Genomic DNA, 19,338 nt, shown 5'->3' with positions numbered 1-19,338 from the left:
CTGGTTCTCATAATGCTGCTGGGTAAGTAGCTTTGGTTAACTGCTCTGTAAAATGGGTCACCCTGCTTAGATAACTTCTGTTGGTTTTAGTGAGTGGGTCACTAAACGAAAAAACAGCTGAAAACGGAGCAAAGGTCATTAAAGATTATTTGAGCGAAGTTCTGAGCTGAGAACATCAACCAGGTAAAATTAGATCAGGATGTGTGTGTTTGTGCTATAACATATCCACATGTCTGCGTGATGAATTAGTCTCCAGACAGATGACCTATCCCACTTGGAGGGATCGTACTACCAACCCCAAAGCCGAGTGGATAAATATTTGCCTTCGGTTGTCTTTGGAATGATTAAATATTATTCCAGCCACTGAATGACTCAGATGTTGCATCATCATCAGACAGCACCAGCTTTTGTTTCCTTTTTAATAGATACTGCGCTGCGTCTTTTATTTGTCCAGCTCTAATTCATTAATTGTCTTGAAGTATATGTTTGGTGATATCCTGTATTTTTCTTATTGTCAACAAATCCCATGAAAAGACCAAAACCAACGATTAATTGACCTATGTAGCTAAAGCTATTACTCCTCAGTGCCACAGACTTTTGGTGTTCAAAAACTGTTAAAAACACATCAGTGAGATACACTATTGCACTGCTGACATGCTCCCACATCACCATGAACACGCCCACTGTAGTTTATTTTGAGTCAATTCCACATACACGGACCTGCTGCCGTAAATACTCATTCGAACACCAAATGTGTATTAATCCCCGACTGAAAATAGTCCCCAACAAATGTTCTGTTTACTCCTGTTTGAGTAATGTTTGCTAAAAAACTACAGTGTCCAGCTAGGACATTATTAAGCATTTTTTAAAATGATATACTTGTGAACCATTTTTAAAGATTTACATCTTTAGCAGGAACAAATGTGCTTGCCTGAGTGCCACAGATGGCATAGGGAAATCAGAAAACATTGAGAGATGGACTAACACATTGTTTGTTTTAGTCTTTTCATGGGATTTGTCAATACAAAATAAAATAATACCAGGTACATCTTTTAACATTTCTATATAAAATGAAGCTAACCAACCATGTACTATATTATTAAACTATCTGTTTACTTGCTTCGTCCAACAAGTATTCCCATACTCTTCTTCCATAATATTGGAACACAATACACCGACAACATTGCCATCTGTTCTTAATGATGCTCTTTTCTTGTGTCTGTCTGTCTAGAGGCTTTGCTGCGGTGAAGCCGAGACACTGGAGCTAGTATGGCAAGAGCCCAATGCACTGTGATTAGCTCATGGTTTTCCTCTCATTGCTTCACTCGCTTGGCTCGCGCAACTTTGACATGCGCACGTGATTGACAGGAAGGAAAACCTTCAGTTATCTTGGAGATTTGCGTCAGTCAGGCAAACTGCACTCCTTCTGCTGCTGTATCTGGTGTCCTAATGCTGGCGTTCGTGTGTGTGTGTGTATGTGTGCGCTGCAGAGTGTGGTTTTATTGTAAACTATGAACCAGAGTGGCCCAAGTAATCAATGTTCACTATTTATTGGTGTACGTGCCGGCGTGAGTTCAGACTTTGAATCATTTTGTGTGTCCACTCACGCATACTCACACCTCTGCATTTAACACTGCGTCTGTGACATTTCACATTAACATGAGTCAATCTTGAGACTGAGTTCACTAACATTCATCAGCGGGCAGCAGCAGGGGAAATATGGGGTTTTCCCATAACCTACTTTCAATTGCACAAACAGATATATAGATAGACAGTAGATGGATGGATTGGTGCGGATAGATGAAGAGAGGAGTGAGAAACTGTTTTGATGATGGAAAGGGGGGATGAAAGATAGAGAGGAATGAAGGAAGAAAGCAAGCCACAGATGGAGAGGGGGTGTAATTATCCCCGCCAGGCGTAAGCCTGGAGGGGATCATGCATTTGGTCATGTGTATGTGCGTGTGTGTGTTCGCGCGCGTGTGTGTGTGTATCTGTCAACTAATCTTGTGTACTACTGGACCTATCAGGCTAATATTTTTTGTGTACATTTATGACTGTATGCTCAAGGACCTCTCATGGTTGCAGTGATTCACAATTTTTGAAAAATCTATTTTATACCGCCATTGACTACTGACTCCTCTTAACCCGCCGGTAGGGGCCGCAAGTAATCAACAACAGCTTCAGTTTGGAATCTTGTTTCTGCTCGGGACCATACATGTGTAAAGAGAACTTGATACAGGGTCGGAGGCGAGGCCCCGTTCATTGCTATGAAAGTTGCTCAGTGACGCATGAAGCCAAAGAAGCCACTTCCCACTGTAAAGAAATTACCCAGATGAATGCATACTGAGCATGCTCACTGGAGTCTGCCAGCTGAGACAGCTAACTTCCAGTTTAGCCCTCCGGCTAGCTTGAATTGGGATAAAACAATTCACTTGTGTGGCTCTTCTAGGCTTTCCAAATGTTATTGGACCGAATGGATCAAATTCTGATCGTGAAACGAGTCATTTTGTGAAAAATGTATCCACTGTTTTACAGCCACTCCTTTTCCCATGATTGTGTGCGGGAAAAATGTTCTTTGGGCCCCTGTCTGTACCAGAAGTTGTAATTCCACGGTTTAGCCACTATGTCAAATTGGCTTCAAAGCCCGGCACTGTTCCTGTGGGCTTGTTAGGTACAACCAATCAGGCCTTGTTGCCATGTTAGATTAATTGGCGACACTTAACTTTGGTACCTTGAGAGCAGGTTGTGTCGTGAATTCAAATAAATACTGATAAGATTCCTTATGAGCACATCATAAAGCTTTGACTTTTTTCTTTTCAGCAGTCCTTGCCATTTTATGACATGTGTTACAACATCGCAAAAGGCATTTCCACAATCAGCTAAGCTAAAATCAAGCCTTACCTAATCTGTTGTAGGCCACATTTTGGCTTTTGTCATGGCTCAAAAACATCCTTAGAAAGGTTTGGTCTCATCTTGAACCGGAGCATCTGCTGATTAATTCCATACACGTTATGTTATGATCTACTAAATCTAGGCACGATACAAAATGACTAAATCCCTGTTTTGGTTAACTTCACCGCCATCTTGACTTGTCACTTGGCGGAGGTCTGCACTCTAATGAGTGCACTCCTCTAGTTGTTTATTTGATTGATTATGACTGCGGGACACAAAGACCAGTCAAATTGTTACCTGATCCAAATCTAATCCGACTTCTCCTCTTTCCTGTCTGCTCCTCTTTGTCTCGCCTCATTCCCAGGAGGTTAATAGCAGAGCCATACCGTGACGTGGCCGAGTCTTGGCTTTGCAGATCCCAAATTTGCAAAGTTGTCTTAAAGATCTGGCTGATGTTAGCCAGGTCATCTGTGAGAGGGTTGATAGTGCAGATCTAAGCCCTAGCCAGGGTATGTTTGTGCATTTGAAGTAGATTGTTGAATGAAATATTAATCCTACCAAGAGGCTGACTACTTTGTTGCATCATGGCCGTGGATAATGGTCAGGAAAGTAACCAAAAATTCTAAGAGTTCATGCGGCCTCATGTAGTCTGCGCCTTGACACGTTGATAAGTGAGTGGCGGCCGGTAACAGAAACCTCCCTGGTTGTCCATGTGTGTACCAGCTGTGGGAACTGGTGACCACACATCTCTGACACACACACACACACACACACACACATGTACACCCTGACCTTAAAAAAAGGGGTTCCTCGGCTGAGATCACAGCTGGATCTGCCACAGCACCGAACTATTTAAAGGGAAAAAGACCGCAGCCATTTAAAAACCCTTTGATTCTCAGCAAGTGCAATCAGAACATTACTGCCGAAACAAAAGCCCGTGCTTCCACCCAGACTCCACTCGTCTGTTATCCAGGTTGCATGTCTGTGCGTGAAACCCTATTTCTCATTTCTCCCTCTATTTTTCTGCCATTATTCAGCAACTCTACACCTCTCGAGTCTTGAAAGCGGGAGCTGAAGAACAGGGTAAAAAAATACACAATGCTGAGTGGTGTATGTTAAGAGAGGCCAATATGGTGTTGATTACCTTGTCAGCACTGAGGTTGCTGAGTTTACACAGCCACTGAAAAACCAGAGAGAGAAAGGGAGAGAGACGGAGGAGAGAAAGATAGAGGGAGAGAAGAGAAGGACAGTGGAGGAGAGGAGTGGAGGCTGTTAACTGCCTTTCCATACAAGGAGAGGTAGGGGGAGAAAAGAGGAGGAGGGGGAGGAGAAAGCGAGAGGGAGTGAGGGAAAAGGGAGAGAGAGAGAGAGAGAGAGAGAGAGGAGGGTAACGTGAGGAGATACAATGAGAGAGAGAAGGGAGGAGGGAAGAAATTTGGAAAGAGAGATAAAGACGGAGGATAGAGGGATAAAGGCTGATAAGGTTGCACCAGACAGCCAGTTACAGTGGAGCGAAGGAGAGGAGACAAGTGAGTGAGCGGAGCTGTATCCTCTCTGAGGTCCCGACAGTGCGATCCTGCTGCAGCTTCTGTCTGTCACTGACTGACTGATCCAACACAGGTAGGACGCACACTGAGCCTCCATTCATTCTCTGCTCAGAAAGAGACTGAAAGTGCGAGTGTGAATGCTTTCTTATTTAGTCACATCAGATCCAGTGAGTTTCTTTTTCTTTGGAAGATGTTTGAAGATGCAAAGTGCTTTTAAAATTTGATGTAAGACTTGAATATTATCAGAAACTTAACACATAGAAGTAAAAGTACTCATTTTGCAGAACAGCAGTATTCAGAGTGTTATATAGTTGTACATATTATATTACTTGATGAGTATTATCGATACTTTAACATGTAAACAGCATTTTAATGTTGCAGCGGTTCAAGGAAGCGGTGGAGGAAGTTTGAACTCATTCATATGCTGTATAGTTTAATCTATAAAAATGCATCATATTCTCATAAACTCATCCTATATTTTAATATCAGTAATTATAGCTGTCAGTGTTATGTGTGAAAAGTGTAGTATTTCCCTCTGACAAGTCATAGGGTTTCAAGTCGAATCAAATGGAAATATTTAAGTTAACAAGTGCCTCAGAAAAAGAAAATGTACTTTCCACCGCTGAATTTATGGCTTTTTTTTGTTGGAATCACATCTTTTCAAATGGACGTCTCATTTGGTTGATTTATCACATCACTGAATACAAATCTATAGTCACTGAAATCACACATCTATAATCATTTTTGTGTAAATTTCCACATTTGTAGCTACTTAACCATCATTTTCCATTTGTGTACAATATAGAGGTATATGCACTCATGCGCTGTCCTTTCTCTGAGGTCTTGCTGCTGAAAATGTGGTTTTAGTTAAGTACTTCAGGCAAACCTAACCTTCTCCCCTCACTTTCCTCTCTGAACTGTTGCCTACACTGTCATGATTTCCCCTCCGCCTGCATGAGAAACAGTCAAGTTTCTGACCTCCTGTTGTGATGCATGCCTGACCGAGTGTGTCTATCTGTCTGGGGGTAAATATATATATGTGTAAAGGAGAAATGGTGTGTACAAGTATTTGCACAATATGGATAAATGGACAAAAAAGGTGATTAAAGACAAAGAGAGACATCTCTTTCTTCAGCATAATTCTCAAATCCACCACTCAACACCAGTGAACAGCAGATTTTTGAGAAAATCTTATCACCTCCCCACCATCTCCTTGTTAAAAATGAACGCACCTACTGCTGTGCGCACAAATCTGCACTTGTGCGTGCATACCTGCATGCCTGTGTATATGAGATGAGGTGAATGTGTGTATTATCTCTGCATGAGCCTACTGTAATTACACAGTGAAGGTGCCCACGGGGCGGCAGCCGCTACAGTTGGCTCCTCGCCACATCCCCTCGTTTTATTGTGTCTTGTGCCTGAGAGGGTTGCGTTGAATGATGAGATCAGGCCTGTAGTGTGTGTGTGTGCGTATATATGAGTGTAAAATTTATGTCGACTGGAAATAAGAGTGTGCCTCTGTACAGAATGCATCAATAAATACCATACAGTCTATTATTATTACTGTACTGTATGTATTCCCAGCAGCAGCAGACATCAGCTGGTTGCAGGTCTATGTGCTGACTGATAAAGTTCAGTGTGTGAGTGTGGGAATTCAAGAAATGTCTCTTTAGTGTGTTATAGTGTCAGTATGACAAGTTCAGAGGGAAGGTCAAAGGGTGCACTGAACCAGAGATGATTGCTATGGCAACATACGTCACATGACAGCACTAACTGTCCAGACTGGCCTTATAGTGCATCAAAAACAAGTAATTTTAGACAGAAAAGATCATGTTCAGTGTGCGCACCAGTACATTTTTATTGCTGTGTGTTCTTCTGGTTAAGAAAGTTTGATCTTCCTTGCCTGGAATGCGTTTGTAAATGTGTGTGTGACATAGACATATAGAGGAAAAAACGGCTAAATCTTTGCAACAGCTTGTGACAGGACTGACCTCCTTTTCTATACTAAACACAGTGGAGGGAGCAGACGGGACAGTAGCAGTTAAGATTGCATACTAATGTGAAAAAGGTCCAGGTGGTGAACTTCCATTCACCCGAGCCCACAGTGCTCGATCACAAGTGCAGGACAGAATCTGCTTATTGTCAGCCTGAAAATAATATTACTATGTCTTTATTCCAAAAGAAAGTTACTTTTTGGAGCGAGTTTAACATCTCAACCTGGAGCTTTATCTGCCTCCTGCAGAGCTGCAAAATTGCAGCCAGTGAGATGATCAGATGACTGAGCAGTGAGATCAAAGCTGGGCTCTGTGTCTCCATACTCGAGGTATTTTTATGGCCGGCTATTAAACTGTGCAGTGGTTAATATACATTTAATGGAGACTGGGAATTGATAAAACACTCCGTGACATATAAGGCTGCGGTCAGAAAAGTGTCAGAGTTGGAGTTTTGCAGCTATATTGGCAGAGTAATACTATCTGACCTCTGGAAATAGACTTCAGGGACAATGTGCAGCAGGACATGAGTCTTGTGTGTGTGTGTGTGTGTGTGCACGCATGCGCATTGGTGTTTGCGTGCACATGCATGTGTGTTTGTGTGTCCGTCGACTTGCCCAAATTTAACTGTCTGCATTCTGCAGCTGCTTGGAGGTTTAGTTATAGTATACTGTAGTAACCCATAGAAATCTGCCATCAAGTCATAAAATGTCATCTCAAAGGTAAAACATCTGCCAATAAAATAGGAAATGGGTGAAATAACATCACTTTTCTTTTCCAGAGCACTAAGAATTTTCTTGAAGTACAAAAGGTGAAAGTGTTCTCAGCACTATATTGAAAAAAGGCATTTCACTACTAAACTAAACTAACTGTGTCACTCGAGTGTCAACTTTCTCTTAGTGGCTTTCTGGAGTAAATTAAGGTAGAGATGTTGTTGCAGTAGATACACATACTCTCACACGCAGTAGAGTAGTTTTGTTTGTCTGTCTGGAAACAGACGGCGGGTCTAGGAGAGCAGAGACGGAATAAGAATTTGGGTGGGGAAGGGCAGAGAGATGGATGTGTGTTCAGAGGGAAGGAGTGCAAAAGAGACAAGTAGCATGGCACTGATTCATCTCTTGGATCCTGGTAAAAAAAATCCACACCAGCAATGTCAGGGAGCAAACACTCAGCTCAGGTGCACATATACAAAAAGATGAAAACACAAGTGGTTACTATCAAGTTTCTTTGCACTGCATGATAACATACAATATAAGGCTGAGGGAAAATGTGTTTGGAATTATTATGCACGTGCCCTCTCCCCTTTCCGCCTTGTCAGTGAATGGTCAGTCGGTGAGGTCAGTAGAGCAGCGGAGCAGACAGGATTTGCATATATCCTTCGGGATGTCATCCATGTTGTTTTATTTTAGGACAGCTTCTGTAGCAGACATTACCACGACAGTGACGAATGTTAACCGTTTTGCCGTGTAGCCACAGATTGGCTGTGGACCAACACACACTCGGCCTAGCCCGAGAGAATGGGAGAATTTTTTTTTTTTAACGAAGGCTCGAGGGTCAATGGGTTCAATAAGCTTTGTTCTGAGATAAAATGGATGAGTTGTGATACCAGGGAAGGGATGTGGAATTTCCACCCCTTCTACTGATTTTCCAGTGTTGTCTGGGTTTGGTTTCCTAAAAATTCATGTTGAGATCCTTTCATGTGTTTGCCGATGGACAAATATTACATGCCAAAGTACTTCTGAGAGACTTATTTAACAGCTTTATGATTTTAATATGTGCCACAAATTTCATGGTAATCCAGAAAACTCAAAAGCAGGAGCAGTATTTTTTTCTACAATCATCATCATTGGTGTTTCTGCAGAGAACCTGACCATGTGTAAAAACTAGATACAGTACATCCATACTGAGGTTGAGTAACGCTTACACGACCATTCTTCATTCGTCTGTTTCTTCCAGATAATGTCATCAGAACACCTGGCCTGTGGTTGGCTGCAGCAGCTGCTCATTGTGCTTTTGAAGCTTTGCCTCACTTTTGCTGGGCCTCTGCGACCACTCAATGGGACAGAATGCACAGCCAAGGGTCCTGCTTCCTACATCCTGGTCTTTACTGGTCACTGGAGCCCGCAGGCCTTCCCAAAGCAGTATCCGCTGTTCCGGCCCCCTGCACAGTGGTCCAAATTCCTAGGTGAGAAAGCACACTTCTTATGTACAGTTTGACCATTGCATGATATTGCATTGAGTTATGGCAGAGAGAAGGACATTATTTGACCTCTAACAGTCATGTAGTTTCCATTTCAAGAGGAGAAAAATAAGGGATAAGGATGGCGACTACAGTGCTCCTCATCATGTGTTAGAGGTTTAAGGCCTCATTGTCAGCATACACATATTTACACAGACACATACACAGAAGTTAGAGATGTTAATGAGCAAAGCAGTGAGAGTCAGATGGCAGTACAAACGACAGCCTAAATGCTACCAGATGGGGTTTCTCTAGCTTCTGTCCAGCCGTATCTTTAATATTTCTCTATTTCTCTCGATCTTTCATCCTTTCCCACATTTCTGCTGGTTTACCGCAATGTTGGCAGTAAGAACTGGAGTGGAGGTTTCGGGGTTGGTGAAGGTGGGTGATGATAGTTGGGGTGTGGCAGGGTCAGACCACTTACCTCAGAGCCAGGAGGAAGGAATAGAAGAAGAGATTCAGGCCCTTCTATTCTGTTTTTTTCCAAGTCGTGGAGCATAGGATGGATGGCAGATGTTTGCGTGTATGCACGTATGTATGTGTGTGTTAGACTACTCTTGTGCATTGCTATCTGTGGTGGCTGTGGCTTTGTCTGATTTCCAGCTCTCCCAGTAGTGCCCTGCTGCCCTGCCAGAGGATGATGGTCTACTTTCTCCATATAGAGCCAGGAATCGGAGATTCTGACACACCCATAATGGCTTTAATGTGTCAGGGTCCTGGGCACCGGTGGACAGGAGGGGGACAAGGAATGGGCTTTGTCACAGGAGAAGAAAAACACAAGGGCCTCAATGGGCTGACAAAAAGAATGCTGGAAATGGAGTTTGTCACAGCACAAAGAAAAGCATAATCTGTCGAGGCGTTTAGGGGCCTGCAATGGTTTTGTATTGCTTTATTGTGGAGACCAGGGGGCAAGGGACCAAGGACACTGCCATAAGGAAAATGGATGGAGTTTGTCACGACCATAAAAAAACCCAAGCAATAGAGAGGGCGGGAAGTGGGCTTTAACGTCTTGGTGGGGCTTAAACGTGAGGCGTTATCGAATTTCAAGGTCTTGACGCTTGTGGGAAATTTGTTAGGATGGAAATGCAATTAAGTGCATAAGTAATGGCAGTTTGGGGAGAAACAAGATAGTGTGTGAAGTGTGCTGGGCACGTTGTGTGTGTGGCTCAGTGTGTGTGTTAATACATGTGTCACGAGTGTTTAAGTATGAGTGCATGGTTGTGTGTGTGTGTGTCTGTATGCAGCTCTGAAAAGTGAGTTAAGGCAGAACCATCAGAGCATTTGTCAGTGTGTTTCTGGCTAACCTTACTCTGCCCTTAAAACCACTGGCCCAGGCCAGTGGCTCTGTGGGTTTCAGTATGGAGCTCCAGGACCTGCGGTACAAACAGTTTAACCTAAATATGACTCTTGATTCGTAACAGGTTTCAAAATCAACTAAATATGAGAATGTGAAGCAAATGGTTCTGTTGGCCTAAAGGGTATGAAAAGGAATCAGTGAAGGTTTGTTTTTGTCCTCCGTTTGGCTGCTGACTCTGAGATCCTGACCTATCTCCTGGCAGCCCCAGCTTGTCTTGTGGTTTTATCAGTGGTAGATGGAGAAAAGATGTATAAAGATGTAACTATAACCGTGAAAAAATGCCAAAGAAATGCAATTTCTTCTGAATTATCTGTTTAAATGCAGGAAGTAGGAGGCAGCCATAGAAATACATACAGGCTCCATGGTGGAAATGATCTCACCGTCTGGCTGAGGCTCTGTGGTACTTCATTGACATTGATATGCATTCCAGTGAATAAGCATCTTACTCCAGTCTTCTCCTCTTTCTTGTGTTTCTTTAGCGGTGAGCCATAATCGCCATTTTCGTCTGTGGGAGGAGGGAGCTCCAGCCAGTGCAGGGGTGCAGAACTTTGCTGAAATTGGGGTCACGGTGGAGCTAATGAAGGCAGCCAAAGAGGCAAGAAAGAGACGCACGGTTGGCGCCATGTACCGAACAGCCGGCATCCCTAATGGCATCGGGCACAGCTCCACCGAGCTGCTCATGCAGCCCCGGAGCTCACTGGTAGGCACAATAAAACTTAAGTAGAAGCAATACTCATTCACAAAAAGCACACATGTGCTCACAGTTGCTCATGACACAGTAAGTCACACAAATAGTCTGTTTGACTAAATCTATTCAGTCATCCGGTGACCCGGGCCTCCCCATAACACTGTCCATCCGCTCTGACAAAACAGTTCACCAACTTCTTTCCACTATTCAATGTTAGACTATGTTTAGCTCAAGTGCTGAAGCCCTGTAGCCACAAATGCCCACATCCATCCTGTGCAGTCTGCACTCTGTCTGCTGCCTGTCCCGCTGAACTCTGGGAGTTCAGGAGAGGGGCCTAGGATGAAGTTTAGTAAAAGTTCGGAATAGTCCAACATTTTGAGAAATACACTTATTTGCTTTCCTGTCGAGAGTTAGATGAGAGAATAGATACCACTGTCATATCTGGAAACAGGGTGACAGCTAGCCTGGATCTGTCCAAAGATAACATTTGCCTCCCGGCACCTACTGTGCTCACTACACATTATATCTCTTTTGTTAAATCTGTGCATATCTTACATTGGTTTTGTACTAATTCAACAAACAAGATATAATGTGCTGGTAAGTAGATTTTACCTTTGGGCACAGTGAGGCTAGCTGTTTCCCCACTGTTTTCAGGCTTTATGCAAAGCTAAGTTCACCACCACTCCTGGGTCCAGCTTCATATTAACAGAAAAAGTGGTATTGATCTTCTCACCTAACTCGATGCAAGAAAGCATATTTCCAAAATTGTTGAGCTGTTTTTGTACTGCAGAGGGTAAATCATAGATTTTTCTATCTTATTACCTCTATCTTAATGCAAAACCTTCATGCTCATATATAGTTTTAGAGAGTTGGTTGCTGTAATGGTTCCTCTTCTCCATACTGGCCTTGAAGTGAACTCCTCACGTGACTACGATGGATGAGATGGTGGACAGTCCTTATTTCATACAAAACTGTATTCTAATGTGCAGCCAAAGCTAATGTGAGGCTTCAGCAGTCTGAGTTAGACGACCAAGAGAATATTTTCTGAGGATATTTTTAGAACAAATTCCCTGTTTATGTTCTTATCCCTCCATTGCAGCTCAGTGAGTGGGGAAATGCAAAGAGAGACATTTGCACTAAAAAAACTAACTTGGAAGATATGCACTTGATTTGACCTGCTCAACTGTTGAAGCCTCATATTAGCTTTGACTGAACGCTAGGAAGCAATTTTGCTCAAAATGAGGAAGGTACATTTTCCCCCATATCTCATTGGAGTAACTGGAGGAAGGAAACAGGATGGACAAGAGAAAAGATTACAGCAATCAGCAACTCTTTCAACGTACATATGCGCATCTAAGTCTATCTTGTGTTGAGATAGATTTGAATGAATCAAAACCTGTCCTTTAAGGTTAATAGTTTGACATTTTGGGAAATACAAACTAATCCATAGGGCTAGGGTTAGGATTAGGGTTAGGGTGGACATTTTTGGAAATACTCCTTTTTACTATCTTGCTGAGAGTTGGATGAGAAGATCGATATACCACTCTCATCTTTGTACAGTAAATATGAAGCTACTGCCAGTGGGTGGTAAGCTTAACTCAGCACAAAGACAGGAAGATATCTTGTTTGTTTAATCCATACCATGGTATAAAAACGAGGAGCTGTGGTTTTTTGGCCAGGCGCAGTGACTTCCTAGAGTCATTGTAAACAAATGAGATAAAATGTGTTAATTAGTGAGTTTTAGAGGTGCTGGTAGGTGAATTTTGTTACCTTTGTACAGACAAAGGCTGGCTGTTTTCCCCTGTTTCAAGTCTTTAAGCTGAGCTAACAGGCTGCCGGCAGTAACTTCATATTGAACAGACAGATATGAGAGTGGTATCTATCCAGAAAGCAAAGCTTTGGCTGCTACAATTACCTTGGTATGGAGCTCACGGTGGGCTGATAGCTGCATTTTCAGTTATAGTACAACTTTGCTTGTCAGGTACCAATGCCAAATAGTGAGTGAGTCTGGGAGCAAAGGTCAAGGCTGCACTCTTTTTTTGAGGCTTGAGCTAAATTTGGGGCAAGGGCTTAAACAAAGGCAAAGGATTTGAGGTAGGAATGAGGTATGGCACTGTGGAAAAAAGTCAGACTATTTTGCCAAGTTTAAGCGAGAAATAAAGTATCCCTTTATGTGTTAAACATATGTAGCTGATGAATGAGAAGGAAAGAGGTGAAGAGGAAAGGCGTTTTTAGAAATAGGTGTGCCTGCCTGAAGTCTGGTGACCTACATTTGTTTATTGGTTATTCCACTGCCTGAACCCGGGGGCTCTGAAAAATCATAAACAACCCTGTTGGAGGGCATCTTTGGTAAGTACTTGCCATAGACAGCAGCTTAACGGCTGTCGTCTAGGTACGTGATGTGTGTTGCTGCTTTTAAATGGGTCTGTCTGTTTTTAGATCAGTGGACAGTAAGGCAAAAAAAAGCAGAGTAGGGCAATCGCGTGTTGTTGTAGAACGAGACAATGACAGACTGGGTGATGTGAATCTGTTGACAGCTTAATCTGTTATTCAGATTTTCGGTCTGTCTGTTTGACACTCTCTACCGCACACACGTTTTTGAATCCCATCCTTTCCTCCTCACTACAAACCAAAACATTCATAAGCAATGCCCATAAAATCCCAAACACATATGATTTCTATCTCCATATTCCTGAGCCGCCTGCTATTGCTGTTTAATGTGCAACTCAAAACAGACAGATAACATCAATTAAGTACCATTAAGGGTCCTATTGGCATTATTCTTTAAGACTCAATATTTTGTAGGATCAAAGAAAATGGGACAACAGCTGTGTATTAAGCTACTAGTGCTACTGGACTGGATCGCATGTTTTCTAGGACGGTTTGTTCTCTCCAGGGCTCTGTGGAAGATTTGCTATGATGGAGAAAAAGTGAGAAGAATCATGGGAGCTTTGAGTAACTGTCTGTGCTCTGGAGATACTTCTTGGCCTGTATATTGCAAACCACCATGGTCTGATCAAGCCAGTGACGAGGGATACCCCTGAGTAGACATCCTTACTGAGTGGCCCAATGGATCTAGCAGGAGGGCTTCTTGGAAAAACCGTTGTTTCAGAGGAGGATGAGACGGACAAGAGGAGGGTGGGATGTTAGCAGAGGAGGGAAGAAAGGAAGGAAGGAAGGAGGGGTAAGAGAAAGATTTCTGAAAAGCAACAGAGCTGCTTCTGATTTGGTCTCTCTGTTTCTCGCTGTGCGTCACAGGCAAGAAACAGACCCCATGTGTCATGCTGACACTAGCTGCCTCTTGTCCCGTGTGGTTTGTTCTGCCTGGTGAACTGGTTTGATCTCTGTTCCAGCACTCTTCCATCCAGCCCTCTGTCCGATTTCAACCCACCCTTTCCTCGCAATCCAAAACCATCCAAGCCCACCCATCCTATCCCAAGCTCTTAGCAGCTCAGCCCAGGTCCTCAAATATCAGTCTGCAAGTGGGTAGGCGTTTCCAAATGTGCTGTTTTCTGGGCGTCTGCCACCTCAGCGTGTGCTGACCCCCAGGCCACTTCCTGTATGAGGTCACTAGCTCTCAGGAAACATCCATCACACAGGAGACACAGGCTAACCCTGCACAGGAAAGTGAGTGGGTGCATGCATGCACACATATGCAATCCCACAGTCCCTGCATTTATAAATTACACACTTTATAAATCCTGGCATCAACAGTATGTGTGTGAGATGTCATGCTCATTGCATTTATTGTCCTAGCTATCTTGCTTTTTTTTATTCCTGTAACAGACAAGGGTGGGGGTATCAAAATAGCTAAATCTAGATCTACCTTCTATTCCTATTCTCCTCAAAAGAGCTCTGTGTCAGCTCATATTCATCCAGAATGCTGCAGGGAGACCTTTCATTGAAATAATCATCTCACATGTGCTTAAATCAGTCCATGAGTGAAATAGGGCTGATTATAATCTCTGTCTTCCTGTGATTAAAATATTGCATTTTCTTTGTAGTTTCACTTGCAGTTACAATTTGACACAGCAAAGACAGAGAAGAAAGCATCAAGTCATAAATGCAATATCAATATTCACATACAGCACATGCTATATAAAACAATTATCTTGTGTAAGGGAGAAAAAAAAGAGTTCATTGCATTCTTCAAATTACTTCAACTTTATGACAAAAGGACATTTGGTTTGTAGACAAGCATTAAACACATAGGTAACATGAATACACTGATGACAATGAGCAGCAGCAATCTATAGTCAAGGACATAAAAATAATATATATAATATGTTATTAAGTGATGTTGGTCTATAATGGGATGTTTTGGGATATTTCATCTGTCTTTAATTGGGCTTTTTAAAAAATGTCTCTCTCTGTTTTCTGTCTTAAACCAAATTTCCCTTTTAGACAATAAAGTTGAAACATTTGCTTCCTCTCTCTCTGGTCACCAGCTGTCTCTGATGGTGAAGATGATCCCCAGCCCTGACTGGTTTGTTGGTGTGGACAGCCTCAACCTTTGCGAAGGCAGCCAGTGGAAACAGGAAGTGACCATTGACCTCCAACCTTATGATGCGGGGACAGACAGTGGATTCACTTTCTCCTCTCCCAACTTCCCCAGCAGCCCCCAAGAAAACATCACAAAGGTGAGTAAGCTCTTCTGTTTGCAGAGTTCACGAGTACAAAAAAAAACACGTAATTTGTTTGTACATTCACTCATATATTTAGTTGTTTATGCTTTCATTCCAGCATGAGACAAGGTGGATATACTTCATTTTATTCTTTAAATAGGTTAACAGCACATGGGAACGGGACGTCATTCTTAGCTGTCTCCACTTAAGTGATTGCTTGGCAGACCTCATGCCTGACCTAAAGTGGTTTGAGTAAAAAGGGCCTCTCTTACATAATCGACCATCTATCCCTGCCCAGCATGTGTTTTAAAGTGGGCTATTGTGTAGTTGAACTTTTTTTTGAGAATCTGCTGGCTCTCCTTATGAATTATGCCGGACTGTTCTTTTCTGTCTCCTTCAGATCACGTCTCAGATGCCAAACCACCCAGCCAACTCCTTCTACTACCCACGTCTAAAGGAGCTTCCACCAATCGCCAGCATAAAGATCATGAGGCAGAGCAGATCACCTGACCGTCAGACCCCCATGTCTAATCATATTCTGCCAAACTCTATCAATCATCAGCACTTCTCAGGTAAGACCACAGGACTCTCAGTCGGTGGTATGTAGACATTTTAACTAGAAAAAATTAAACCTTGGTTCAACTAAATGAGGTAACAGCAAAATGGCAAACACATAACATGGCATTTTACTGATTTGTATTGCATTAAAATTATGATATGGTCCTAGTTCCCTTAGTTTAGTTTCTAATATAATTGCTCTGCATGTTTATAAAAGGGGCATTCCAGCCATTTAGTAACTTATATAAAGTTGAGGGAGTTAAAAAAGATCAAAATTGAAGCTGAGTTATCCTGATATTTAAAGCCCTGCTGCAGTTTGTAACAAAGGGCTTTCCATTAGGATTTGTAGTCTCCAAGCCCAAGCTGATGACTTCATCACAGTTATTTTCTCAAATGAATTTTCGCCTTGCATCATTTGGACGAATTTGACTGCTGGACCATTTGTGTAGTCTGCATTGATTCGACACAAACAGCCAATACACTGATTGCATAGACGTTATCTGTAAGGTAGCTGGCAACTACATGTGTTCAGCCTCTGGCTGTCATTGCCGTCCAGTCGTTCTCCTTTTCCCTATTTTCCCTGTAAATGAGAGACAAAAAAAATGAATAAGTGTGATATTTTTGCTCAAGGTGATAGATCTTAAATTCACGTTCATGTCAATTCATGCCATCCCAGGTGAACTTGCATCTAATCATGTCTTTCTATTGACTTTGTACACAACTGTGCCTCCTCTAAAACTCACATTGTTTTCTGTCTGAACACAGTCAGACTTTAAAAAGTCCTGAGAGCCACAGAAGACATTATACTGTCCTCACACACTGAATAGTACTCCTTATTATGAGAAAACTGAACAGTGGATTGCCCCTTTAATGTACGTCTGCATAGTGCCAACATTTTCAGAATGGGAATGTAATCTACACTTATCGAACATGTACCTTCTAAATGCAAGGGACTAATGACATGGGCTGATACTATAGATCCAGAAAGCACAGATATTGATAAAGTTACATTTTGCCGCATTTTTTATTGTCCGCTTTTCACTAAATCTCCAGTGTAAGTCATGTATAGTCATTGCAAAGAATACTGTTTATTGGTCATTTTGAAAGAAAGCAGTTAAAATATATACAGTATAGGCCTTTATATGGTAATACCCAAAATGGTAAACACAGTCATGAAGAACCGACACATCATGATCATGATCTTCACTGCGGTTTCTTGTCAAATCTGCCATCAGGAAAAGAGGAAACAAGATTTTCACTTGCACTGCAGACCGCTAGTGGATATACAGTACTTGTTAGAGGAATTATGTATTTGAAGCACTTTTATTGGCCTTGATAAATCAAACTCATTAGACACATGGAGAGGAGTACTCTCAAAATGACATAAGTGGAGAAATGTTAATTTTTTCATCTGGCTGGTTAAATCAAAGGTGATAGTGGGTAAACTTTGACCCTCAGACCCCACTTTAGACACCCCTCCTCTATAAAAAACCTACAGATGCTACAAGAAAATGCAACACTCTCTTTGTTTTTCACTCAAACATACTTTTCTCATTCCTCTCTCCACTTAATACAGCGACACCACTGGACTGCGAAGTGTCTCTCTGGTCATCCTGGGGTTTGTGTCTGGGTCCCTGCTCCAAAGGCGGTGTTCGTCACCGCACACGCTACATCCTCTTGCGGCCGGCCAATGCTGGCGTCCCTTGCCCTGAGCTGGAGGAACAGGCTGAATGCGTACCACACAGCTGTATGAAACTCCAGTAGCCTACTGAGCACACAAGCGCAGATGCTGCCAGTATTCAACACTGGGACTCGTGTTATTACTGCTGGACTGAGAAATGCTGCTGCATCTTGAGCATTTCCTTGATAATGCAAAGGATTTTGGTCTTTGTCTCAGCCAAATTGTGGAAAAATAAGACTTGCTGCATTACCTGTGCAGCCCATTAGTTTTAGTGTATACACTCCTTCAGGGTGTACTTTAACAGCAAGAAAGGGAAAATGAAGTGTAGCAGAGTGTTGGAGAAGTTTGTGTTGAGGTAAAAAGTGATTTTTATATTGAGAGGGAGATGCATGACAATGTGTCCCCTCAAAGCCCTGTATGAGAACAGTTCATAATCACCCACACATGCATTTAAACTGCACACTGATCACTGCACACCAGAGTTACAAATGCACACACTCTTACATGTAGGCAACACAAAATTCCTTACACATTCTGCATACTTTTACGGCATGGAGGCATTAGTTTAAATAGGTAACCTATACACGCTTGGCACATGCAGCTCTTTCAAAATAACCTCACACCCCGATTTATAAATATCACCTTTCACAAGAAACGACTAATGGCTGACTTGAAACTTAGAGCCAGTCTACAGTAGCTGGCCTATTTTATAACAAGATGCAGGTTTTTATAGAAAGAAAGAATTAATATTTGTATTATGATCTCTTTTGATATTTTAATGTTGAGATTTTGTATATACTGTATGATGTATCTTGTATAACTCATGAATAAATATGGAGGTGTGTTTTTCAAATAGGAAATGTCTGTGCTGCTTTGTTCCCCTGTGTGGCTTTCCAGTTGGAAAGTATCAATATGCAAAAGCAAAGACTAAATTTGAAACTCTTGTTGGACCGGAGAACATTCCTGACCTGTGCGTCTCCAGTAATACACAATGAAGTCAACTTATTTGTGTATGCCAGAACATCATTTTGCCAGTATTGACACTTCTTTATTTGTGTCCAAAGAACTTACAGCCTACATGCAAAAATACACAGCCATAAATATCACAGTATGAAAGGGTTATGATGTCTTATATTAACTAAAATAGAAGTCACAGTACGTCATATTTATAGATAAAAATTCTATCTATCCCAAACTTTATTACAAAGTTATTTTCCTTATTATATCTCGATAGTTGACAACTGAATGTAAATGCTAACTTTTTGTCAGTGTCAGTCTTTACCCAGAATATCCTTAGAAATACTGACTCCCTTCGCTGCTCTGCAATGAGGAGTTTGTGGCGGTGTAGCACCTCCTAGTGGTCCCAATCCACAACAACAACAATACCACTACCATGTCAACTATACTACACTGCAAAATAAGACAATAAAGAAAATAGATTTGTTGACAACTTCATTAAATGTGTCACTGCTGAATTTAATACTGAGGTGCTATGAAACCTTTCATTGTTTCTGAAACAGTTTCTGCATCTATGGCGGACTTTTAAAAGCCCTTTAGTAAAAGCTCCAGAGGGTCAGATGTAAAAAAAAATTAAAGAGATCAGAATTTTTAAATCCAAGTTGAAAGATAACAAGTTATAAGGAGTGTTGGGTCGCATCTATCTATCTATCTATCTATCTATCTATCTATCTATCTATCTCGTACTTTAATTGTAATTTGTATTTTGTGTTTATTGTGTTTTGTGTAGTTGCATGTGTAAT

At 41.9% G+C, this 19,338-nt stretch overlaps 1 protein-coding gene across 1 annotated transcript; it reads left to right on the top strand.

The window, feature by feature from the left end:
• Window positions 1-4,311: 4,311 nt before the first annotated feature.
• spon2a (spondin 2a, extracellular matrix protein) lies at window positions 4,312-18,412 on the top strand. The gene is made up of 6 exons (XM_044363848.1): window positions 4,312-4,512; window positions 8,387-8,615; window positions 10,506-10,726; window positions 15,163-15,354; window positions 15,740-15,911; window positions 17,474-18,412. Exons 2-6 carry the CDS (start codon window positions 8,390-8,392, stop codon window positions 17,659-17,661), a joined length of 999 nt encoding a protein of 332 aa, XP_044219783.1. The 5' UTR covers window positions 4,312-4,512; window positions 8,387-8,389; the 3' UTR covers window positions 17,662-18,412.
• Window positions 18,413-19,338: the final 926 nt, after the last annotated feature.

The sequence above is a fragment of the Thunnus albacares genome, chromosome 10 (genome assembly GCF_914725855.1).
Source record: "Thunnus albacares chromosome 10, fThuAlb1.1, whole genome shotgun sequence".
NCBI classification, from domain to species: domain Eukaryota; kingdom Metazoa; phylum Chordata; class Actinopteri; order Scombriformes; family Scombridae; genus Thunnus; species Thunnus albacares.
The sequence above is the reverse complement of the archived record's forward strand: the minus strand, read 5'-3'. Positions and strand labels throughout refer to the sequence as shown.